The 23,459-nt window shown below is 41.9% G+C and overlaps 1 protein-coding gene across 1 annotated transcript in view; it reads right to left on the minus strand.

Moving 5' to 3' along the window:
* The window catches only part of nalf1a (NALCN channel auxiliary factor 1a), a 38,133-nt gene extending 16,657 nt beyond the window's left edge, over positions 1-21,476 (minus strand). Inside the window, exon 1 of the mRNA XM_027011762.3 lies at positions 19,924-21,476. Within this exon, the coding sequence (XP_026867563.1) occupies positions 19,924-20,628 (705 nt within the window). The 5' untranslated portion in view covers positions 20,629-21,476. The remainder of the gene's footprint in view (positions 1-19,923) is intronic.
* Positions 21,477-23,459: the final 1,983 nt, after the last annotated feature.

A 23,459-nucleotide genomic window follows, 5' to 3' on the forward strand; every position in this document is an offset into this window, starting at 1 on the left:
CCTGTGATAACTCTGGCTTCTCTTTGTTTTGTCTACAATTGAGCTGGCCATCAAAAGCCTATGAAGGCATACTGGCAGTGACTAACAGCAAACCAAATTTAGCACATGCAATTTACATCATTTAAATAAGTGGCCATGAATCTAAGGGAGTCAGGTTGTTTTGGCTGTGATTTCAATCGTAGTCACATAGCGTGGTAGAATATATGTTAATAGTATATATAATCAGCTAGGTGATGTTAAAATACAAACATAATGAGTATTTCTCTTCATATATCTTACACAGTTGTAGGTATATATTCAGACTACTGTTGTAATTAAATGAACTGGTGATAAATAGGAATGTAAATGCAGAGGAAGTGAATCAGGCGTGTAGGCAGTGCCGGGTGAGCATCCACCTGGCTGCATCCACCCCTCCCTTCACCATGCTGCCTGGTATCAGCCTCAGAGTATCCCCCGCTCCTGGAAGACTGGAAGGCACCGAGATCGAATTTATACGGGAGCGTATCCTCCCCGACAGCCGGCCCCTTACTGCCCACTACAACCCCCTCCCCTAAAACCAGGCGAGAAATACAGCACCCTACCCCCTTGTGGCAAACACTTCAAGGGCAGATGCCAGTGGTTTTCTGAGACACACCTGAAGAGGGTAAGCCCTGCGCTCTGTGGTAACCTCCCTGCTCTGACACGCGTGTGCATTACCACTCAGCAAGACGTGTCCTGCACTGAAGCAGCTATAGCAGCCATGACGGGACCCCTACCACAACGCAGGCACAGCTAATGTAATGAAAGGTCACTCAGTCATGCTGATAGCTCAGCTGTCAGTCAGAATGACCTTGCCCCAAATTCTCCTGGTTCATCATGTCTGCTTCAGATGCTTGACAACAGCAGTAGTGATTTCCAGGAAGTGGAATTGTTTGTAAATGGAGAATAGTACTATACTGATTTGATTTGATGTGACAGGACATCTATGAATGCAGCACACACACACACACACACACACACAAACAAGCAAGCAAGCCACACGCGTGAGGTGAGAGATATCAAGTACATGTCCAATTACCATGGTTACCCAAAGCCCATTTAAAGGGTTACTGCTATGGTCCCTAGCACGTTTGAAGAAACATGCTTCGCCACAAAAACTAAGATGCATATTAATGAAATGCCAATGCTTTTCAGGGAGTCAGAGAGGCTTGATGAAACTGGACTGAGTCTCTTTCCAGGGTGGCAGGAAGAAGGGTGTCATGTTAGATTCCATCCGGCCCTCCTTGAACATGGAAGATGCTTCCACTTTATCCATATTCACAGCATATAAGTCAGCCTCACATAGTGCTGTCTGTGGCATAAGCAACCATGTCCAGTGACACATGTGACAACCTCATGCAGCATACGCAATCACGTCCAGTGGCACCCGTGACCACATCCAATGCGTCATCTGACCATGTCCGGTAGCACTTGTGACCATGTCCAGCAGCACATGTGACTACATCTGACAGCATATGACCACTTCCAGTGGCACATGTAACCATGTCCAGTGGCACATGTGACTACATCTGACAGCATATGACCACTTCCAGTGGCACATGTGACCATGTCCAGCGGCACACGCGACCACATCCAGCAGCACAAGAGCACATGATCAGTAGGCAATTACTCACATTTCTGATTCTGTTTGCTGTGTTTGTTGTCCCTTATGCGAAACAGATAGATGACAGCTGGGGAATCCAATAAAGCAATAATACATAAGAGGATGTTATTGCTATTGGTACTGTGCTTCTGTGTATGACTGCACATGGTACCAGCAGCTACAGTGACGTACACCCTCCAGTTTCTTTCCTGTTCTATTCTTTTGTTCAACTGAATGCTGAATGAAAAGGCAAAATAATAATAATAATAATAATAATAATAAACAGAATACTATTTCTGATATAGAAACTGTTCTAAATACTAAGAGAAAATAGATTCATGACTTATTTCAGATAATAAGGTTACACATTTATTGCATTTAGCTGATGCATTCATTTATCCAAAGCGACTTACAATGCCGATGGAACACACCTCGTGAGGGTTAAGGGCCTTGCTCAGGGGCCAAACAGTTTCAGAGCTCAAACTTGCAACCTTCTGATTACTAGTCTTGCCTTCATCACTTGCTAAACATTTGCCTGCTCACATCCAAATGTGAGGCTTCTGCAGACCAATATGGAGCATCATTAAGTTTTCAGTAAACCAGTTTCAAACCTTGGTGTAATATGATTGTGTATACCACTGGAACATAAATTAACCAATAGAAACTGTGGATTTTATAATGACTTGGAAGGGGCCTATGGGGAAAAGCCTACACCTAGTCCAGTTTTCCCAGTAGTCCAGTGTTCCTCAGTAGTCCAATTTCTCCAGTAGTTTAGTGTTTTCCGGTAGTCCAAGGTTCTCCAGTTACCATGAGTGCTCCTGCACTGCACAGTTGGGATTTTGGCTCTAATGCACCAAAATATCTACTCAGTTGACTAAGTTGACTTCCCCACAAATGCTGAAATGCAGAGTTCCAGAAGCACAAGAGGGAAACACTGATCTAAAGCTTTTCCAACTGCGATGATGACCTGTTACACAAACCTTTTGTTCCCTCCAGGGGTGGGTGAGCTAGGCTGGCCTTTACTCCCACCACTTTCCCTGCCCCCTCTCTTCCTCTCTTCATCTATTTAGCTTTCCATCCTGCACCACAACATTCTTCTGTTTCAGCCAGGGAAGACCATACTTTCCTGCACAATACATAGCTCAACTACGATCTCATGAATGCATTAATTGCATAAACTTGGAAACCAGGAAAAACCTGCACTGTGTTTTGGTTTATTTCAGATGCAGAAATGTATATTGTCTGTATACTCAAAATCACGGTGCATCATGGTTAATGTATTGAAATCTACAGAGGGCCAAATCATTCTCTAAGATGGCTGACATTCAAAATGGTCTACTATATGGCGAAAAGGAAGCAACATCTGGCACAGTGTCTGTCTCTCCCAGTATAATTCCATGCAGACATGTCACCATTAAACATTAGATCACAGCACTGTAACCAAGGGGTCTGCCAACTCACACAGTGTTAGTTACATTTTCTGAGTCAGTGATCTAAAAATGCGGTCGTGATTATGCCTTTTGGAGGGCAACATCCCTAAACAAAACATACAAACACACACAGACACACACACACACACACACACAAACACTAATTACAGGGACGGGGAAAACAGGGGCACCACAAATGACTTCTCCACCCCCTCGAGCCCTGAGTTGAGTCACTGCTTCCCCTAATGAACTGAGAGAACACACACACACACACACACACACGTCCACATATACTACTGGGCCAATCGTGAACCAGTTCAGACAGAGCAACACCTCCAAAACATGTGGCAGGCTTAAAAATAAGTAACAACCTTGACAGTGAAACAGCATTTACTTCTGATAGGATTACATAGAGATTGTTGTGCTCTACAGCGCATTAAAATATCAAGTTATTGTAAGCATTGTACAATAAGCATTGTAGGTAAGGACTTACATTAGCACTAGCACTAGCCCATTAGTGTATTGAGTTTCATGTAGCTTGCACCGCCTGAAGTAAATATTAGTAAATAGAGGAAAAAGACAAAATAATGTTAACACCAAACAGCACAGACACTTGTTGAACAGGATCAGCCCACACTCCTGAGGCCAATCAGTTACCCTGTGGATGCTTGAAACATTGGACTGCTTTTGTTTAGCACACCTGGTTACAGGCAGTTTTCATATGGCAATCTTGTATAAATATCAGCCTTTCAAGCCGATGTATTGTTCAGAGACACTGGGCCAGGAACTTCGGTACATTGGGTTCAGTAAGCATCCTGAGAGCTTTTGGCTAGTGGTTTTGAACAACTGTCCTGTTCAAGCGTTCATTTGCCAGCAGTATTCATTCAGTATTTTCTGTATTCAGTATATTCCTTTTCTTTCTTGTCTGTTCTACTTCAGTTTACTTTTAAATGCTGTGCTTGTTTTTGACATTGGCTGAGGTCCATCCTGTACTTGCATTCTAATGAGCTAATTAGCATCCTAACTTTAGCTAATAGAATTCTGGATGTTACTGATAGTTTTCCAGTATCGAGATAGTATTTCAGTATTGAATATAGCTTGAGTCATTCCTTTAATCTCTATTCAGCAAAGGAGAAAACAGTTGTTACAACCTTTCATTGCTATGTCTGTAATTTTAAAAAGTTGAGTTGAATAAAGTTCTGTTGTTTAAAAAAAACTTGGCCATGTTGGTCTGCATATCTTATATTGAGAAATACAAATCTTTTTGGAAACTAAACACATAATTTGTAAATTTGCAGATATTGATATGAAAAAACACATGAAGAAATACAAATAAATAAATAAATAAATAAATGAATAAATAAATGATAGTATTGGGTTAGAGGTGAGTTTGTTGATGATAGTATTGAGTTAGAGGTGAGTTTGTTGATAATAGTTTTATAGGCTCACTTTTGCCTCCACCAACATTTCCTTATTCTTTCTAACTCCCAGAAGCTATTTGTACAATCAGGAGACCAAATGGGGATTTTACTATAGAAAAGAAACTTATTCCACTGAAGTGCCTTCCAGATCCATCCACTACACTAAATATTTGTGTAATGTGGCCAGTATTCGTAACAGATGATAGTGTACTAGCCACTATCTTACATTATCCAAAAGTAGAACAGAAGAAGAGAGTAGAGATCCCTTATTTAAAAAAAAAATCTGAGGCAGCTGAATGAGTGTCACTTTATGCACTTCCTAACTAATGTCAAAAGGCTTTGGTAAAAGAAAAGGAGTTGGGAGCATTTCGGTGTTACTGGTGAAAATGCAGTGGAGTATATTTCAGGGAAGCATTTATTTCTTGAATTTTGAAAGTGGACAGAATTGGCTGCATTACAATACACTACAATGAGGTGATTATTTTATTCTGTTTGCAGAATGATTCTTATTGTGATGAAGTCACTTTGTTTAAGGTCCAGCAACATTGGTGCATAATTGGTTTTTCCAGTTTATTAACAAAGGATCCTGCAATGTCAAAAGCCTCCAGGAGTCAGCCGTGGACATGTTCAGATCTGTTTATCTGAGTACCCACGTGTGTGCATGTCTGCACATGCGTGTGTGTATATATTCATGTGTGCTGTTTGGGATAGAGGGGGTTTGCATGTGTCTTTGTGTGTGTGTTTTTGCATGAGTGTGTGTATGTGTGTGTGCGTGTGTGTGTGTGTGTGCGTGTATGTGCGTGTGTGTGTGTGTGTGTCTACATGTGTATGCTGTACATAAACTGCAGAGCTGTCCCAGCAGCATCTACCTCAGATGGAGGGGATACCTCCATCTGAGCAAACACATCAGTACTTCATCCCCAGTGCCAGAGAAATCCACTTCAAATAGAGCCTCCGCTTCAGGGGCTGACATCCTCAAGATCTGAGCCTCTTTCCCAGGTTCACTTCTTCAAAAGCACCTCCTTCCCAGTCCGGTTGTACACGTATATTCAGCAGGTGGAGGGTGTTTTCTCCTTTTTCTCTCTTTTACCCTCTTTCTTTCTTATGCACATCTGTCACGTCTCACGGAAAGCAGAGAAAAGAGCTGAAAGGAGAATGTAGTCCCCAAGGAAGCTAACAGCAGTGTGATGATGAGAAGGAAGAATAAAGCTCATTTCCAGAAACAACTGGATTGGAGTGGGAGAAAACGCAAAAAAAATCCTCTTAATCAAAGGAAATAAAGAATTGAACAGCATGCCTACATCCTAGTACGTTCTATGGGTCTAATTTCTTAAGTAAAGGCAGTATAATAAGGAGGTTGTTTAATTATTCAGTAGATTGAACCTGCAGCATAACGAATGGCACTGGTTAATGCTTCCAGCAAGCTTGTGAAGAGCTTCTGCCTAATATAAGGCTCTGGTAATGGCAGCACTAAACAGAAGCTGTTGCGAAACCTATGAACCGAAAAAAAATGTGTGACCAGCCATATGTTCCACTGCTCTTACAAATCTGATTTACGAGCTGATCTATAAGTCTGCGAATGCCAGTCGAACGCACTATATGAAGGAAGGAACCATCAACTACTGTGCTAGCACCTTAGGGCCCCCAAAGGACATTCTCACTGCATTTTACTCACTAGCTGGTTTTCAAGCAGCCTTTTACAGCTCCCTTGTGTAACAATGGATTTAATTTCATTTGGCGGTCTACTCCACACATGGGCACCTGTGTCAAGGAACAAGCCCCTTTTTAAATAGAGAAGTATGATGAGTCAATGTCACCAGGTTGGAAAGGACTCAGATGTATTTAATTATAGCACTCGTCTTGCGCACACACACAAAAGATGCACCTCACCTCTGCACTCACTAGATTAACCAGTGTGAACACACATTTAAGAGCTTCTATTCTAAGACGGAGAGCTCATCGTCACTCTTACAGTGCATTACTGTATGTGCCTGTGAACCATGTAAAACTCTTAAAGCCTATTCAAATGCACTTAGAAGGAAATTGGGAAACATATACCATAGTTCAGGAACCTCCGAATAAAAAGCACACCCAAATTTTAGAAAAACACATACGCACATATTTTTGGATAGACCTCATTATACAATGGAATGGATATCTTTTGAAATAAAGAAGCACAAAAGCCAAGTGTATTTTGTATAAGTTCTAAAAGAAAAATGTTTATATAATCTACATCCTCATAACATTAAGGTCTAAAGCCCCTTAGTGTGTAGTATTGAGGACTTAAAATATTCTCACACACATATAAACACCTCTGCATATTCAATACATGAGAATAAAGGGCATTCGAAAGATCTACTTAAGCGAGTATATTCTGGGTTGGGGGGCAAATGTCAGTTCTATGTCAACTATTGACATTTCATCTTTGTTATTAATACCAATTGAGACCAGAGTTACCAGCCTCTCTGCTTTGCATGACACATGGACATTTCCTTTCTTTATGTAAATGTGCCACAAAGGCGGATTATGAAAACTAGAATCCCCAGATTGCTTGCAATCACGATGACCTTGTAATCAAAAAGTGTCAAAGGAAGGTAAGAACCGCAGCATAAACACTGATCTATGTGAAAGGGCTACATAATAGAGACTTTAAACACCACGCAGACACTGCAAACAGAGAACATGCACTTTAAACACCTTCACAGATGCTTTGTTCTCAAATATGCATATCTTTACAAAGCTTAATCTCAGAAAGTCTGAACCACACAAATGTCACAATGTCAGAAACGCCATGTTTATGGAAAACTGTTGCATCTCTCTGTCTTTTCTCTCCCTCTTCTTCTCTCTTTCCTTGTCTCCTTCTCTCTCTGTCTTACTCTCTCCCTCATTTTATCTCTCTTCCCTGCCTGATTTTTTCATTCCAAATACCAAACCTTCATCTGTTCCCCCAGTGTCTTGATTTAGAGCAGTAGCACGTTGATCAAGAGCAGCTTAGTGACTTGCCTGCCCTGCCCCTGTTCTTCTGCCATGACAAAAGATAACAGATCAAACAGGGTGTAGAGGCCCATTTACTCAGGCCTAGGCTGCTTCATTAAGACTTTGACGCAAGTACCCAGGAAATTAAGTGATGGGGCAATGTGTGTGTGTGTGTGTGTGTGGGGGGGGGGGGGGGGGGTATAACCTGAAGCCAGAAAGCATCTTCACGGAGAAGGCTGAAAACAGGTCATTAATTTGTGCCAGTTCATCCATGGCAAATCCAAAGTAATCCAGTGCTATAGCATGTGTTGTGTCATCATAAGACTTCCTCTTTTTTAAACCACGAGGATCATACACCATGCAGTTATCCTAAACATGCTGGGTCTTTCTCTATGTGGCAGACAGCTTCCCTGTTATCTCCTGTGTACTGTGAGCCACATATCAATGTATCAATCAGGGCATACCCAGCTCAGCTTATTAGGAGCCAGAGCTTCCTGATTAAATTTCCCCTAGCACCACAAACATTACTACTGACCAATCATCAAGCCCTTTCCTGGCCCTCCCTTACTGAGCAGAGTTGTCCCTTAGAAACTGATCTGAGACCAGCAGTGAGGTTTCCCTGAAATATTCAAGGCTGGGGTTTTATTGTGAGTTCCTAGAACAAAGAGAAAATGCGTGATTCTTGTACAGGGGCACGGAGAAAGCAGGGCCCTCTGAAGTCTATAGGATTCCCCCCATCCTTGACAAAGTAAGAGGTGGCTTTGGACAGCTTTCTTAATGCAATTCTTATGGAGACATACTGAGTTGAGTATTAGGCAGTGCAGTAGATCTGGTGTATATATGAAATTCTTTGTCAAAATTTAATTCAGCAAATCAACAGAGATTTACTAAACAAGCCTTTACACAGGAGAGAGAGAAATAGATTTCCATTAATCTTCATTTTTATCAGTATAATTTTTATGGTTTATGTCAGTGTGTTGCTATGAATAGGAATCTTATCACAGTCTAATCAGTGAAATCTTTGTGTAACTGTGAATCAGCCTTGCTCAGCTGCACAAGAAGACTTAAGAGCACAGTCTGGGCTGTATTCAGTTCAGTTTGGGCCAAGCTCAGTTCATTCTGGGCTGAGCTCAGTTCAGTCTGAGCCGAGTCTGGGTGAGTGGAACCATCCCTACACTTTCACATCCACATGCTTTCACATACTTTCAGCATCATATCTCTAGGAAAACTCTGACACCTTTACAAAGAAGCAGAGAGAACATTGTGCTCCTGGAATGTTGCTCAAGGAAACAGGAAAGGGGCGAGAGGTTAGGTCTGTCCTGACAGAATGTGGATGTGTGGTTACTATTCGGTCTGAAGAAAGGGTTCAGCTCTGACCAGATGGCCTTAATGATGTGGTTTTCTCAGCCAACACAAAGTGTTTTTGAGCACTAATCAAAAAGTACAATTTTACAACATAGAGTAGAAATGAACTAGATCTGCTGTTTGACCAGAGTACATTTGACTAGTGATATTGCTTGTGCACTATAGAGTGAAATGTTGTGAAATATGCATACACTACATTTACTATAAATGAGTTTATTAATCTCTAAATTTAATGAAGGGTGAATTTTAATTACCTGTGAATTACTGACTACAAATAATAATCTGCTAGTACAACTCAAACTTTTCAAATCAAAAATGTAGGGAAACAAATGAATGAAACATCAAGGTATGTGGAGAGAACCTGAGAGGACACTGTGCACCTTGAACACATCCCGGGAGTATTAATGAGCGGTAGTGGGTAAATCAGAGAGACATGTGCTGAGGGAATGGTACTCTCAGCAGACCAGAAGCAGCTTGGTTAACTGCCCTAAACTGAAGCACTCATGAGAACCTCTGCTTTAAATGATCTTCTGGTTCAAATGTGGAGATCCATTTGGCTGTCATTCCTATATGGTTCACCCAAAATACTGTTGAACCTATTTAAATACCCATAAACTTCAGCTCTGTTGTATCATTGTATCAATGTCCTGGAGTACAGAGTCAAAAAGATCCAGACACTGCCTAAATACTTGTGACTAGCACAGTCATCAGGGGTCATGTCTGAAGTCCTGTCAACTGTATCTTATATTCCAACCTAACTTATATTTACTCTTCATAAACACTCATCCACTTTACTAAAACACCCCAAGCACCTATACTTACAGGTCAGTTTATGAGGCAAACCTTACAGGTGCATTTCACGGGTGTTTATTCACAGGCCAAGTTGTATCTGTTGTCATGCCAAAGCCTGACTGGCCCCTGCCATCCACTTTCTCACTGGATAATTCCAAAACACAGGCCCACTGGACATGATTCGGGTGACGGACACAGCAGTCTCTGCGACTGTGGTAGCCAGAGTGGGCATGCCCCTTGTATGAGTTTATCAGACACAGCAGTGCTACTGGAACTTTCACACATCATGTCAATGTCAGGTTGAGAGTGGTGTGCCACCAAAGAATGCCAACAGAGTGGCTATAGCATCTAACTTTACATCAACAAAGTTTTTGCAGTAAATAAATGTTTTAAAAACATAGATTTACTTTCCTGTTCATCTGCACTTTCTGTTTCCAAACATTGGATGTAGAATTAGAGCTGCTTGTTCTGGGGACGTACAAAGCCTTACTAAATGTTCCCCAGTGTTTCACAAGCAGTAAGGCACAGGAGAAACCCAGAGGTAGAGAATGTGCCAACCTCTCCCGCTGCCCCAGGGGAGCATAAAACTTTTGTCCACTGTGCCATACGTCCCACTGAGGGGGTGCCAGGCTCCAAGAGTGTGGATGCCAACACCATAGGAGTTCGACTCCCGTTAGATTGGGGAGGCAGATTGCTTTGGAGTAGGAATAGTGGGGTTGATGGATATCACTGGCTGACAACCAGATGACTCATTAGAAATATATTTCACATGCTGAAGTGCTTTCACTTAAAACTGCATCCGGTCTCACAACAATAGTTTTCGCCTTTATTTGTCACACCGCAGGACATCACCAAGGATGCTGTGATCTGCACCTCACTATCACACATCGTCTGTAGGACTGCAGAGAGGGATTTTTTTTTCACAAAGAGAAACAGGCCATATCTTACTGGCCATCGCACAGCGATCTTAGTATCATCTGCTAGCCAATCCCAGATTTTTTAAAATAAAAATGTAGCTACTGTGCTAGTGGTTAAGTGATAGAAAGGAAACATGATGAAATATGCTGTCATTAAGGTACAGTGGATTTTGATGTCAATGCCGAACTGGAAGCAAGACCACAGTGGTAGAACCTCTCTCTGCAAGGAGAGCAGGTAATGTCCCTCTCTGGCAGAAGCAATGTCCCTGAAGTTAGACTTGAAGCTTTGGACCCAAGTATAGCTGCACCTCAGTGCTGGAGTTGCTTTCCAACTTTTTCTAGACCTAGCGTGTAGCCTCGCCTACACCTCCTGGTAATGACACATTGAACTTAGCAATGTAGGACAAAATTACCCAGCATAACAGCAGGTATGAGTAGCCAGTAGTTTCCTGCATGGTGGGGTGCCGTGGTCATAATCTCAGCAGTTAGCTCCACTTTGCTTGTCCGCGGAAGGCCAAACGGAGCATCAGTGCCAACAAAGGCAAGTGATTACAGTCATTAACACCACTTACAGGACATGTAATGGGCAGGTGAATTAGCTTTAGGTCCAGCTATGTGTTCTGCAGTCTCTCTCTTATCTATCTTATTTCTCCCTCAGCAGCAGACTCAGTGGTCTGAGCATAGGCAGAAGACACACCCTCGCAACCCCCTGCTAGGCGGGGCTTGGCCCTAGTGCCACACCCACAGTGCTATACCTTTTTATTATTTATTTTTGTTCAAGAGTAGAAATAAATAAATCATAAAAATACAGATAATGCTTCAACAAAGAGTGAGCTATATCCATGTTGCAGAATGTTAGCAGTTAGCAGAAAGCAAAACAGCCAAGCAGTGCACAAACATGCCTAAAACATACCTAAAACATACCTCAAATATGCAGCAGTGTACTATTATCACATCCAGCAGTGACAAGTAGCCAGAAGAAGAGAACAGAGAGCTGGCAAACCCCACCACCCACTAAGCAGTAGCTAACTAGCACATCGGGCAGATTCTCATCTCTGATTGATGGGTACAGATGCAACCAACGTTTGGAGCTCTTTCTCCTCCCTCTGTGCCTTTGTCCACCTCATCACATCCTAAAATATGACAGGCTTGGTAACAATGACAACAAGCCCAAGACTGTTGATCTGCTAATCTCAAACCTGCCTAGAAAGCAGTGAATTTCCAACCGAGCATTTTCCTTGTATATTGGAAATGCTGTAGTAAATTATCTTTTTCAGTCAATACGCAACTGTTTAGACAACCTTTTTGTTTGGAGTGATTGTTTTTTAAATGAACAAAATCAGCACAAAAAAGGTTCGCAGAAATAAATAAATGATAATGGGCAGAAATAATCAGCGAGGCAGAATGGTACAATGATAGAGTGAATTACCCTGCTGTGCTACAGCCTGGGGGTAATGTTACAACCTTCGAGATAGAATTACATTTTTATTAATCAAGACCAATGGTAAAATAGTAGGCCATTCACTGACACTCCTCAAACAGCACCATGCAGTTGTTTGGTGTTTATGTTAACCATCTAGCTATGAGGCCCAACTAGCTATGAGGTGGGCAGGTCTAAAATAAATGCAGAGTTCTGGAGTGGTATACGGCAGATAAGTGGCCAATAATTGAGCTAAATTATGATCACTGAGCATTGGGATTAAGATTTGCTTCTCTTTTTGCTGGATTGAGTAGAACCAGTGTATCTTATGTTTCAGGAGACCCACTGGACTTCTACCTCACAGCATAGGTGTAGGGACTGAATCTCTTGGCTCAGATAGGTTTCTTATTTTCCTTGGCACAGGCAAAGCTGTTTTTCTGGTGCTAGCACTTTGGAAATATGTACATTATATGGTTCTTTCTCCAAGGATCTGTATTTTCACAATATGGACAGTTAAGGACATGCAGATGTTCAAGTAGTCATGACAGACATACACAGGTAAAGACCGTGTCCCTGGGCTCCTCAGTGTGCTATTCTGTCTCCCCACAGCTCTGACTATAAGTCGCCCTATTAAATAGTGTGGGGTGGATGTAAAGTGTGAAATCATTTTTATCTAAGAAGGAAGTCCTCTGCTGGATATCTGGCAGCTATCAAAGAATCTGTTGCCATTAAAACCACACTAGAGGCTCTTGATAAGGGCACTGCTATTTTCAGCGCTACACACTCCATCAGTTATGTTTATGCTTATGTAGGAGGTGGGGAGAGTTCTCTTCACCTTAACCTCACATATTCTATATGTTTTAGATATTTATGACATCATTTTCTTGCCTAATGCTACAGTGAGCAATAACATGGAACATAGCTTTGTAACTTACATAATGTCTTAATGAGAGTTAATCTGTTTAAATGGGTTTGGTGTATTCTATCAGGCAGACTTACTAAAGGAACCCCTACATGTTAAAGCCATGGGCTGCTGTTAACCTTATCAGCTTAACTGTAAAGGGTCTAAATCTGTAAAGGGTCTAAATCTACTTCATTATGTTTTGTCACTATGTCTGATTTAATGCTGCAGTACACCAGTGCCACCAAACTACTGCAGTGCGAGGGCCCTCTGGCTGGGTTTCTCTGTGTGTACGATCGCTAAACTCTGGCAGACCAAGGTGTCTCACAGCCCTTTGTTGGCAGCGGGAGAAGATGAATGAAGATTGACGTCAAACTCGCCGTGCCTGATTAATTTGCTGTACTGTCTCCTTGGTGACATGCACTCAAAGGCAAAGCTGACCTGCGCTGTGGCATGGTGACCTTCATACGCAGAGAACCAGCCGGCGGCGTAACTTCAGCATTCGTGCCTGCCGCAAAGGGAAGATCAGTCCAGTCTCTGAACAGGACTGGTTGCAGTGGACTTAGGGGACTGCTGTCATCGTGTTTGTGTGCATGAATGTTTGACTGGTGTGTGTGTGTGTGTGTGTGTGTGTGTGTGTGTGTGTGTGTGTGTGTGTATGTGTGTATGCACGCTGGCATACTCTATGTCTATAAAGTGTTAAAGTGTGTGTGTGTTTGTGTGTGTGTGTATGTGTGTCCTGTTTTTGCAGATCCTCCTCTCCTCCTCTGCAGCAGTAGCAGTCAATGCTCAGGGACATTGACCTTGGCGTGCCTGTGTGTTCCACACTGCCAGGCTGCAGAAGCCTGTGGCAGGCTTTTATGAATGAGCAAACATGCTCCGCATTCTAATGCCGTCATGGAGACCTGACCTGAGGCTCGGCCTCGACACACAGCCACGCCCCTCATGCAAGACCTAACCACTCCTCAGCTTTGCTTTCATAAAGTCAGGGGAATTCTAATAAGGCCCAGCTCCCACGCCCATCCTGACCCTATCCAATGGAAAGCTCTGCTTTATTAAACATGCAGGTAATGGCTGGCTGGCTACCAGGTTATCTGAAGACCAAAGCATGTCTGTATATCTTATTTATGTAAAAATCACTGCATCAGCTGTGAGAGATATGGAAAGCACTGTATATTAAAAGTAGCTGTATAATAGTTGCCTATGTCTACTCCTGTCATACATTATTACTCTGATTACCACTCTGATTAACACTATTACATCTCTTGTATCATCAACACTAGCATCAGAAAAACTGCTGAGCCTATTTTACTATGAATACTACATTTAAAAGTTATTAATTGGAGGACGATAAACACTAACTTGTCTAATTCAACACTGTATCATAACACTTCTTTCAGTCTTACCTCTCGGTGTTTCAACTGAAGTTGTGCTAAACTGAGAAGGGTGCTGACAACAGTCATTCACAGTGTCATTGTCCAGACACATTGGTTGGTTGTGAAATTCAGGAAAGCAATGAGGTGCTGAATGAACAGTCAGGGGATGAGTACTGCCCCTGCTAATGAACAGTCAGGGGATGAGTATCCCCCCTGCTAATGAACAGTCAGGGGATGAGAATTCCCCCTGCTAAGATGAACCTGAATAAATAGTCAGGGGATGAGTATTCCCCCCCCCCCCCCACTAATGAACAGTCAGGGGATGTGTATCCCACTTGCTAAGATGGACTTGAATGTATAATCATGAATAATCAGGGGATGAGTATCCCCCCCTGCTAAACTGAACATCCCCCATTAGGATAATTACAAAATCACCAGATTAAGGCACCACTCAAAATGTCAGTTATTCAGTACTGTTACTCCATTCCACTCCATTTTAATAACAACCACTGCTCTCTCTCTCTCTCTGTCTGTTTCTCTCTCTCTCTCTCCATGAAACAACCCATGCATGTCACAGTCAGTTGCAGCAGCATGTTCCTTGCTATGAGTTGCCACATTATTTATGTGGGCTAGGGCCATGTTGTTAGTAGGGCGATGTGATGCATTCTGTGATTCTGGAACAACAAAGTGATGAACCTGCTCCTTAGCTTGCAATAAAGGAATGGATCCAGAACACCAATGGCAATACATTTCTGAGGCTGCATACAGTTACCATGCTATTACAGACTAGGAGTGAGCAAATGATATATTTATATTTTAGATACCAGCTTCCAGAGCTGAGGAAGTGAAGAATGTTCAGTAAGTCCACAGCTGAGGAAGTGACATAACTTCATAACTTCAGAGCTGAGAAAGTGATGTAATTTCAGTAAGTTCAGAGCTGAGGAAGTCAAAGTCAAATTGCAACCTCATCCTAATGCAGTCTTTTTTGTTTGTTTGGATTTTTTTGTTGATGTTTATTAGCAAGGATTTACAATCATGACATTACAGTATTTGAATTACACAGACTGTCAGTGTTAATGCTTTTTGGGGGGGAAAGATTTAGTGTTACAACTCTAGGAAAGGTGCAGAGGCTGTCAATTTCATATAGGAAAACTGTGACTTATTTATAAGCACTAAATAGTAATGCCATTTTTTTCATTTCCAGGTCTTCATTCATTTGTCATTGTTTCTTCTTATTTTCTCATTCATTTCTCATTTTTCTTAACAATGCAGCAATCACAAGGGTTGGAAACAAGACCAAGGAGGAGTCTGCAATGAGACACATGAAGTAATAGCTTGCCTGAAGGAGCATAATAAAGTACAAGCAAGGAGTCTCTGTAAACATAATGAAGTGAGAGTCTGGATTAGCAGAATTTGCATTTTAAAACCCAGTCTTTATCTTATAATAATGGCCGATGTTGAATGCCATCGGGAGGGTCCAATCATGTTAAAGCTATGGTAGGCTTAGGAAGCAACTCAATCACTATTGGCATTATCAGGTTACAGCTGGGGCCAACTTTCAGAACGGGAGTTGTACAATTATATTAGCGTAGACCGTGCATGAACATAATGTCTCGCTATCTTCTGTTAGCTGAAGTGTGTACAGTGGAAAGAAAGAAAGAAAGAAAGAAAGAAAGAAAGAAAGAAAAAGATTGAAATGGAAAAGAACTGAGTTGTATGATTAATGTAGACATATAAATCATAGGCATAAAGTAATATCATAGACATAGGCATACAATGTTTATATAGCCCAGTGAAGCAGTGTGAAATGCTCAGTCCATGTATCGGATGTTTTGTTCATCTTTACTCTGAGCTGCTACATGGACAGCACTGTTTCTTACCTGGGCTCCACTCTCTGAACAATTTTAAGATATGTGTCACTTAACAAAGTGGTTGATTTACAGGAGAGCAGTAAGTGTAACAACAGCAGGCTAGCTGCAGCACAGTAATTAAATGCTTCAGCGATACAGCCGACAACCGGACGGAATCACGGTGCCGGGATCAGTTCTCGGGTTGAAAACACTTCATGATATCTGGACAACTTGGATGTCAGATAAAATGGCAGCAAAGTCTAAACTTGAGCAGCTGGTCATGTGACACTCAGCCCATGCATGCCTGCTCCGTGCTCAGGGATTTAAGGGCTCGTGAGTGAGACAAAAGCCATCTTGATGGAAGGAACTGGCTGTCGGAGTGATTTTCACCCTCTGCCTTACAGTTCTCACTCCTGTGAGCTACTCAATCAATGGCTGGTGATCGCAAGGAGACATTAGCACGGTCCGAGAAATGCTAAAAGTAGCAGCAGCACCATGGTCACGGCTGTGCTGAACTCAATGCGTTGGCTAAGAATAGCACACTATTGAGTAAGAACATGTCTATATCCTCTCCTCACCTGGTGTGTTTTCCCCCTCAGTAAATGGTTGGACCTGCTGGAGAGCACGTTTACTTCCGTTCTTTTTTTTAGCATCCCCACCCCCCACACAAGGACATATACACACACATGCACGTATGCACACACACATGTAAGCGCCACTTCCTGCCACACATAGTCAGTCATGGTGCAGAGGCAGTGGCTGATTAAATCAACCTGAGGGCTGATCTGGCTGTCACAGTGATTACCCACTCTCTCTCTCTCTCTCTCTCTCTCTCTCTCTCTCTCTCTCTCTCTCTCTCTCTCATTCTGTCTCTCTCTCCCCCTCTTTCTCAATGCTTCATCTCTCCAGATATCTCCCTGTCACACTCTCTCACATTTATCTCACACCATCCTTCTCTCTCTCTCTCTCTCTCTCTCTCTCATTCTGTCTCTTTCACTCTCTCCCTTTCTCTCTCCCTCTTTCGATCTTTCTCTCCCTCTTTCTTTCTTTCTCTCACTATTTCAACCTCTCATCCTCACTTTCTCTCTCTCCAGCTCTCTCTCTCTTTCTCTCTCTCATTCACTCTCACACTCTCTTTCTGCATCTGGCTATCTCTTAGCAGCTGCCTGTCAGAAGCTCAGATTGAGTTCTGCCACCTTCCTCCACATCAATGATTCCATTCAGATTTGTTCAGGGGAACTGCTGTACCGGTGTGTGGAGAATCAACTGGGTACTTTCGCAATTGCTTGCAGAAGAAGCGTCACAACATCATAGCATCGTAGGATGCTTCACACACCCATTAAAGTCATTGATAAACTCTGAAAATCATTTCTAGAGATCCTTTTCAGAAAACACAACGTTGATCATACACACTCTCTGGGATGTGCAAAATGGCCTTAACAGCAAACCATGTCCTTTTGTGGCAATATAAAGATGCGCGCACGCACACACACACACACACACACACACACACACACACACACACACACACACACACACACACACACACACACAGACAAATACAGTGGGGCAATATTGTGTATATTATATATGACAAAATCGACAATGTTCTTCTTCCCAATGTTGCCTTTAACTGCAATACCGATTTAGTCTAAGTTTTCAGTCTGATCCACTCCATAGGTTACATCAGGTAATTTCCCAATAATAAACTCCATTTGCATAAGACGCATAGCAATAATTTCCAACTCAAGATCTTTACCTATATATATAAACAAACAAAACAAAATCCACCTGTTGCTATATAGATCGCTAGGCGAGGAGGCTCACAGTTGGGGATTATCGTACTAAATTGGGACGGTTTTTATGAGGCTATTGAAAAATGTTCCTTATAAATATGATCCATCATAATGCTCGGTCAAATGATACTAAATTAATACATATAAAACTCGTCAGGCTTAAGCACGGTAATAATGACGTGGCAGAAAAACTGCAGGCTATAGTAGGCCTAAAATTGGTAAACAACAGTTCTCCCACTACATGATTACCGCCAGCTTAATACGATTGTTGGTCGGTATGCTTTCAAAATATTGTGAATATGATTACAAAATATTACGATCCCCTAAAATATTTTTTAAATATAAACTCGATATTGTGTTCAAGTTTGGTTGTGGAGATTAGCCTATCTGTACCAACGGTCTTGGAACAATAAGTCGGAGCGTGTCACACATCTGCATCGTTGTTTGCTCTGGAGACATTTCAAACGGAATAACAAGTGGCGGTGTGTGCTGGCCTCTCTGCCCGCGTGCATTATGCAGCTGCGGTAGAAAATAGTTTTCCAACCCTCTCCACACGTTGAAGCATGAAATCTATGACAGCAGTAGTCTAGTAGATACCGTCTAGTAGAACGCCATCAAAGTATGTTCGTGTTACTCTTTTATACCTTATTCAGCTGTCTTTGTAATGAGCCTCTCACGTGCCACTTTATCGCTTCCAAAAAAAACTTATGATTTCATCTTGTAAAGAATTGCCTATAAACTGCTGCAAAACATATTTAATTCTGCTGAAGTCAGACCCACACACTGGGACACACGTAGGAGACAACGCCGTTTCAGAACCATGTACAATTGCCTACAATCAGGCTACCTTATTGTCATTAATGACGTCTTAAATGGCGAACTGGTGAGGGGAGAAGATATTATATGTACCATCACGCCCCATCACGTCCTTTGAACCGCAGGTAGTATATGAAAACAAACATAAAGCAAGCTAGTTTAGCCAAAGCATGGCTCTTAATAATTCGCCAGTGGACCGAGTACAGATCCATGGACAGTGAATATTCCTTTCTCTCCACACTCTTGATATGAGTTTGTGAACAAGAATCTTTTTTCTCGTCAAATTAACCGCTAATGAAACATAACACGTCGGCCTCTTATTCACCATCTTATCTCCAACTCGCTGCTTCATTTTAAAAAGGCGCCTCGCACCAGGTTCTCGGTAAATGTTTGACTATCAATTACAACCCTGCAACAAAGAGTAGAGAATATGGCATGATCGTTTCCTTATCAGCACAGAAACCACACAGCGAGCCATTTGGGGCCTTTTTTCCTCGCAAGGAGTGATCCATTTAAGATGACAACGGTAGCTAGAAATTAACCTTAATACCAAGTTTATGGTGGTTAAGAGGGCGCGCTGTTTCAGCGCGCGCAGAGTGATGTGCAAACAAAGCTAAATGAAGGAAAGCTCTTCTGACAGATCAGCCGAGAAACCACCGTTGCCCTATTAGTGTTATTGAAATGTACTCAGTGTGGAGTGGGTCGGACGGGAACGAACACCTGGTGGAGCTGCTGCTGCTGGGCCTATAAGCTATTTCCTCTACACAGTCAGAAAGGCGCCTGCACCTGCGCGCTATACAATGACGCACATACGTTGAAAGATTGGCTTCGCAGCTGTTCGTGCACAGAGTAACCTTGGATCAGCGGCAATCTTTAATACTCTCCAGAACTGCCCGGAACAATGCAGACTATGTATTGATCATTTTACTTAAGATACTGTATAGTCTACATAATGTGATTGCAACAGAAATTGATAACTTTAATTAGCAAAGAAAAATCTTCTTGTTATTCCAGAAGGGCATCCTGATCTTCTTTTGCCTGAAAAGAGACTTTTGGCGACGTATCAGCGCAATGGTCGCACAGCAGTTAAATCAAGCAAGTATCTAATATCAAATGCACTTTTGCCTACCAAGAGCCATCTCCATGAAACTGTCATCAGTTACCATGACGACTAGATTGGAAGACCCAACTCTATTGACTGAAAGCAGAGGGACTGAGAGAATGGAGCTCCGCGAGCCTTACCCTGCATTCATCCATGCATGTCCTTACAGAGTATACATCCGTCTCGTATCTTTCTGTCATGATCTCAAATTCCTCGTATTTCTCCTGAGCGTGCAGGTCGTAGCGCTGGTACGCCTGGACGCACTGGCTGCATCTGGACAGATCGTTCATTATCACGTCAAGGCTGCAGGTCAAATTGTCAGGACTTGACCCGTTAAACAGATCCATAAGAGAGTAAGAGTTACAAAAGGAAAGGTACAAATCCTTTAGGTCCACCGACCGCGTCCCGTTCGTTTCCGAAAGGCCCGTACACAAGTGGTCAGCGTTGACAAAAGTAAAGCAGTTTTTGGACAAACTATCCGCGTGACAAGTTTCTAGACTCCACGTAGGTTTGGTAGAATTCTCTATAAAAATAGCATCTTCGTTTCTTCTGAGGCTGCTGTTTGCTGGAGGGAGATTGGGTTTGGGGTTTACGCTCGGGTACGCACCAGTGTCCACTGAGGCTAACTTGTCAGGCTCCTTGTCTCGGGTCCCTGTCGATTTGGCCTCGGCGCAGAACCACAGATGATCAGAAAGCAACACGGTTAAAAACAGGAGGGACGCTAATGACAGTCGCCATCGCTGGGCCCTCTCGGAGTCGGTGAATGGCTTCTCGTTCTCGCGGGGTGCAAACCAGATTTTTAAGCCGTCATCTCGCTGCCGACACTTCCAAGCACCGCTGGTCATATTTTGGGAAAGCGCAGCACTGGCTGACTCCACCGTGGGTTTTTTTCTGCCACAACAGTCATTGACGTGAAGTCTGTCTTTCGTCTTTTTCCCACTAAACGATAGCTTGCAAGTGGTCCTGTCTTACCTCCGCGATTATCTGCAATTCCCAATCAATTAGTATATTCAGGGGGATTACTGCGTACATTGTCGAATCCCCATTCTCCGCGATTCTCTAGAGAAAAACCCAGTTATCTGTAGCAACATGTCTCTCCGTTTTCGTCTATCACGGGTTCCGCTCTCGCCCTTTGCGCAGACCCGCTATACGTTCGAGCCGCTACCTAGCCGCTCGCTCTGATTCCGGGGTTTCTGATTAGAAGCGCAGGGACTTGTTTCAACGCTCCGATTTTCGCTTCCGTGTCCGTGCAAGGTGGGCTCCTTTCTCTCGATATTAGCGGTCATCTTGGTCTAATGTTAAGGTGCTACCTCGTTCGCCTTGAACTAGTTACTGATAACAGGCTCGTTTGCGTCACCTAAAGCGCTTTGAATGATCTGTCCTGGCGAACCGGCAAACATGCAAACTGTTGATACTAACAGATCGATCTGCAGTGACCATTTTCTGTTTCAATAAACAAGAAACAGTATCAGCAGGTTTTACACCAATTAAAATAAGCACATAATTGGGTCTATAAATGTAAAGAAATTACCACAAAATTTTTTTTAAAAAAATACAGGACTACGTATAGATTTAAAATAATGATAAAAATACTTTTGTATGTCAAAATAATGCTGGTCTCAGATAAAATCAGACATTACATTTTTGTTCGAAACTGACAGGCTGTAAATTTGGGCATCTAATTAGATATTGATTTCTCTCGTGTATAAATTCTATGTCAGCAACATCAGAACACTCCCACTAACGGATCGCGGCAAATGATAGTTAAGGGCCCTTTAAATGTCGTAAAACCTGGAAGTAGCCTATTCCACTTGAATCCCATAGCACTCCAGTTTATTGCAATCTTCTGTAGAAAATGAGTCCCTTTTTAAGTTATTTTTTTACCGCTTGGTTACCAATACTAAGCGGGGAGAAATGTAAACGAATGTGGCTGGATATCCTTGATATAAGAATGCACAGTGCTGTTTATTCTGGTTTTTAGAATGCACAGTCTTATATACTAATCAGACCTATGGTGTTTTATGTACACGTGAAAAGCTTTTATTCTAGAGTGTTTATGAATAAAGCTGACGCTAGTCTACTTCACATAAAGGCTTTAGAAAAACGAGCCAAAGTACTGGGCAGGTACTCAGTGGTTGGTCCCTGCTTTTCTATTTTGTCTCACAGTGGACAACCATATGGTATAGTGTTAACCTGTCTCTCACTCACACACACACACACACACACACACACACACACACACACACACACACACACACACACACACACACACACACACACACACACAGCATGTTTTGACCCAAAGTCTGACACATGAGAGGAGCTAATCAGCAGCATATGTGTCCTAAGTATCCATGTTTTTCACCAGATCTCTTCTGAAGAACTGGCTTGTGGTGTGTTTGAATGGGCTGGTGACAAAATCTTTACTGATAATGCAATAAAAGTGGACTCCTTTTAAAAGCAGATTTCATATTAAGCTATGTACATTAAATTATATTCACATTACAGTGAAATTATTTGTGTATACTTAATGTTATACATTACACATATGATACAGTAATTAAATTGCTTCACGTTAGGTTAATACTAAATTAGTGATATTGTTATTAACATACATATAATCAAAAAGATAAAAGATGCTCTTAAACTTCATTTTGAGTGAATAAGTCACTTCATTCTAATTTGTTTCAAATTATCTGCATCAACTGAATTTGTAACATTTACCATGAAAGCAGGTTAAGGACACATCTAACAGTAGTAGGTCCAATCTCATTGCCATTCTCTTTCTATTCGATTAGCTGTGAGACACATTGCCTGGTTGACTGGAGTCCTCTAGATTGCTGCTGCAGGAAGTCAAAGTAATACTACCTTGAAATTGAGGCCAATAGGTAATCAGCAGTGAAGTGTTGTTTTTTTGTGACATTATATGTATTTAATGGTATATTGTGGTTTTACAAGAACACAGGGAAAGCCTCAACAGTCCCTTGACATGGAGAAAAAGAGAGAGAAAGCAAGAGAGAGAGACAGAGATACTACCTGCTTATTTTCAAATGAAAGATATGGGGCCTTTAAAATTGGCATGTAGCATTTGGCCTAGATTTGCTGGACTTGTAAAACTCAGCCAGAGGGGTCTGTGTTTGTCCAAATATTCCAGCATCAAAGAGGGCTACCCTGACTCCCTCTATTAAACTCTGACAAGGGCTGAATAATACGAGAGAGAGAGAGAGAGAGAGAGAGAGAGAGAGAGAGAGAGAGAGAGAGAGAGAGAGAGAGAGATCACCTCCAAAAACTTGACAGGAAAATGACATTGTATGGCTCTTTCATTATGGACACATGGTGAGTTGTCTTTCAAGAACTGGAAGAAAAAATGGGCTGCCAGAATAAATAAATAAATAAATAAATAAATAAATAAATAAATAAATAAATAAATATATATCCATGTGTTTATTTAAACAATGTTGTTTTGACACTTTTGTTTAACATCATCTGTTGTTTTGAGTCGCCAATTCTTTTCCTAAGTAATAAAAAGCTTTACTTGGACGTAAAACTGTTTACTGATCTTTTTTTCATAGTTAGAGATATTAATGTAAAGTAACTGCTCCCTATCTGGTAAAATCTGATTTCAAAACTGAATTTTTTTTTTCTTTTTTTGTTAATGACATTTAAAAAGAAGGCT

This window comes from Electrophorus electricus, chromosome 18, assembly GCF_041902795.1.
Source record: "Electrophorus electricus isolate QZ-2024a chromosome 18, ASM4190279v1, whole genome shotgun sequence".
In the NCBI taxonomy this organism is placed as follows: Eukaryota; Metazoa; Chordata; class Actinopteri; order Gymnotiformes; family Gymnotidae; genus Electrophorus; species Electrophorus electricus.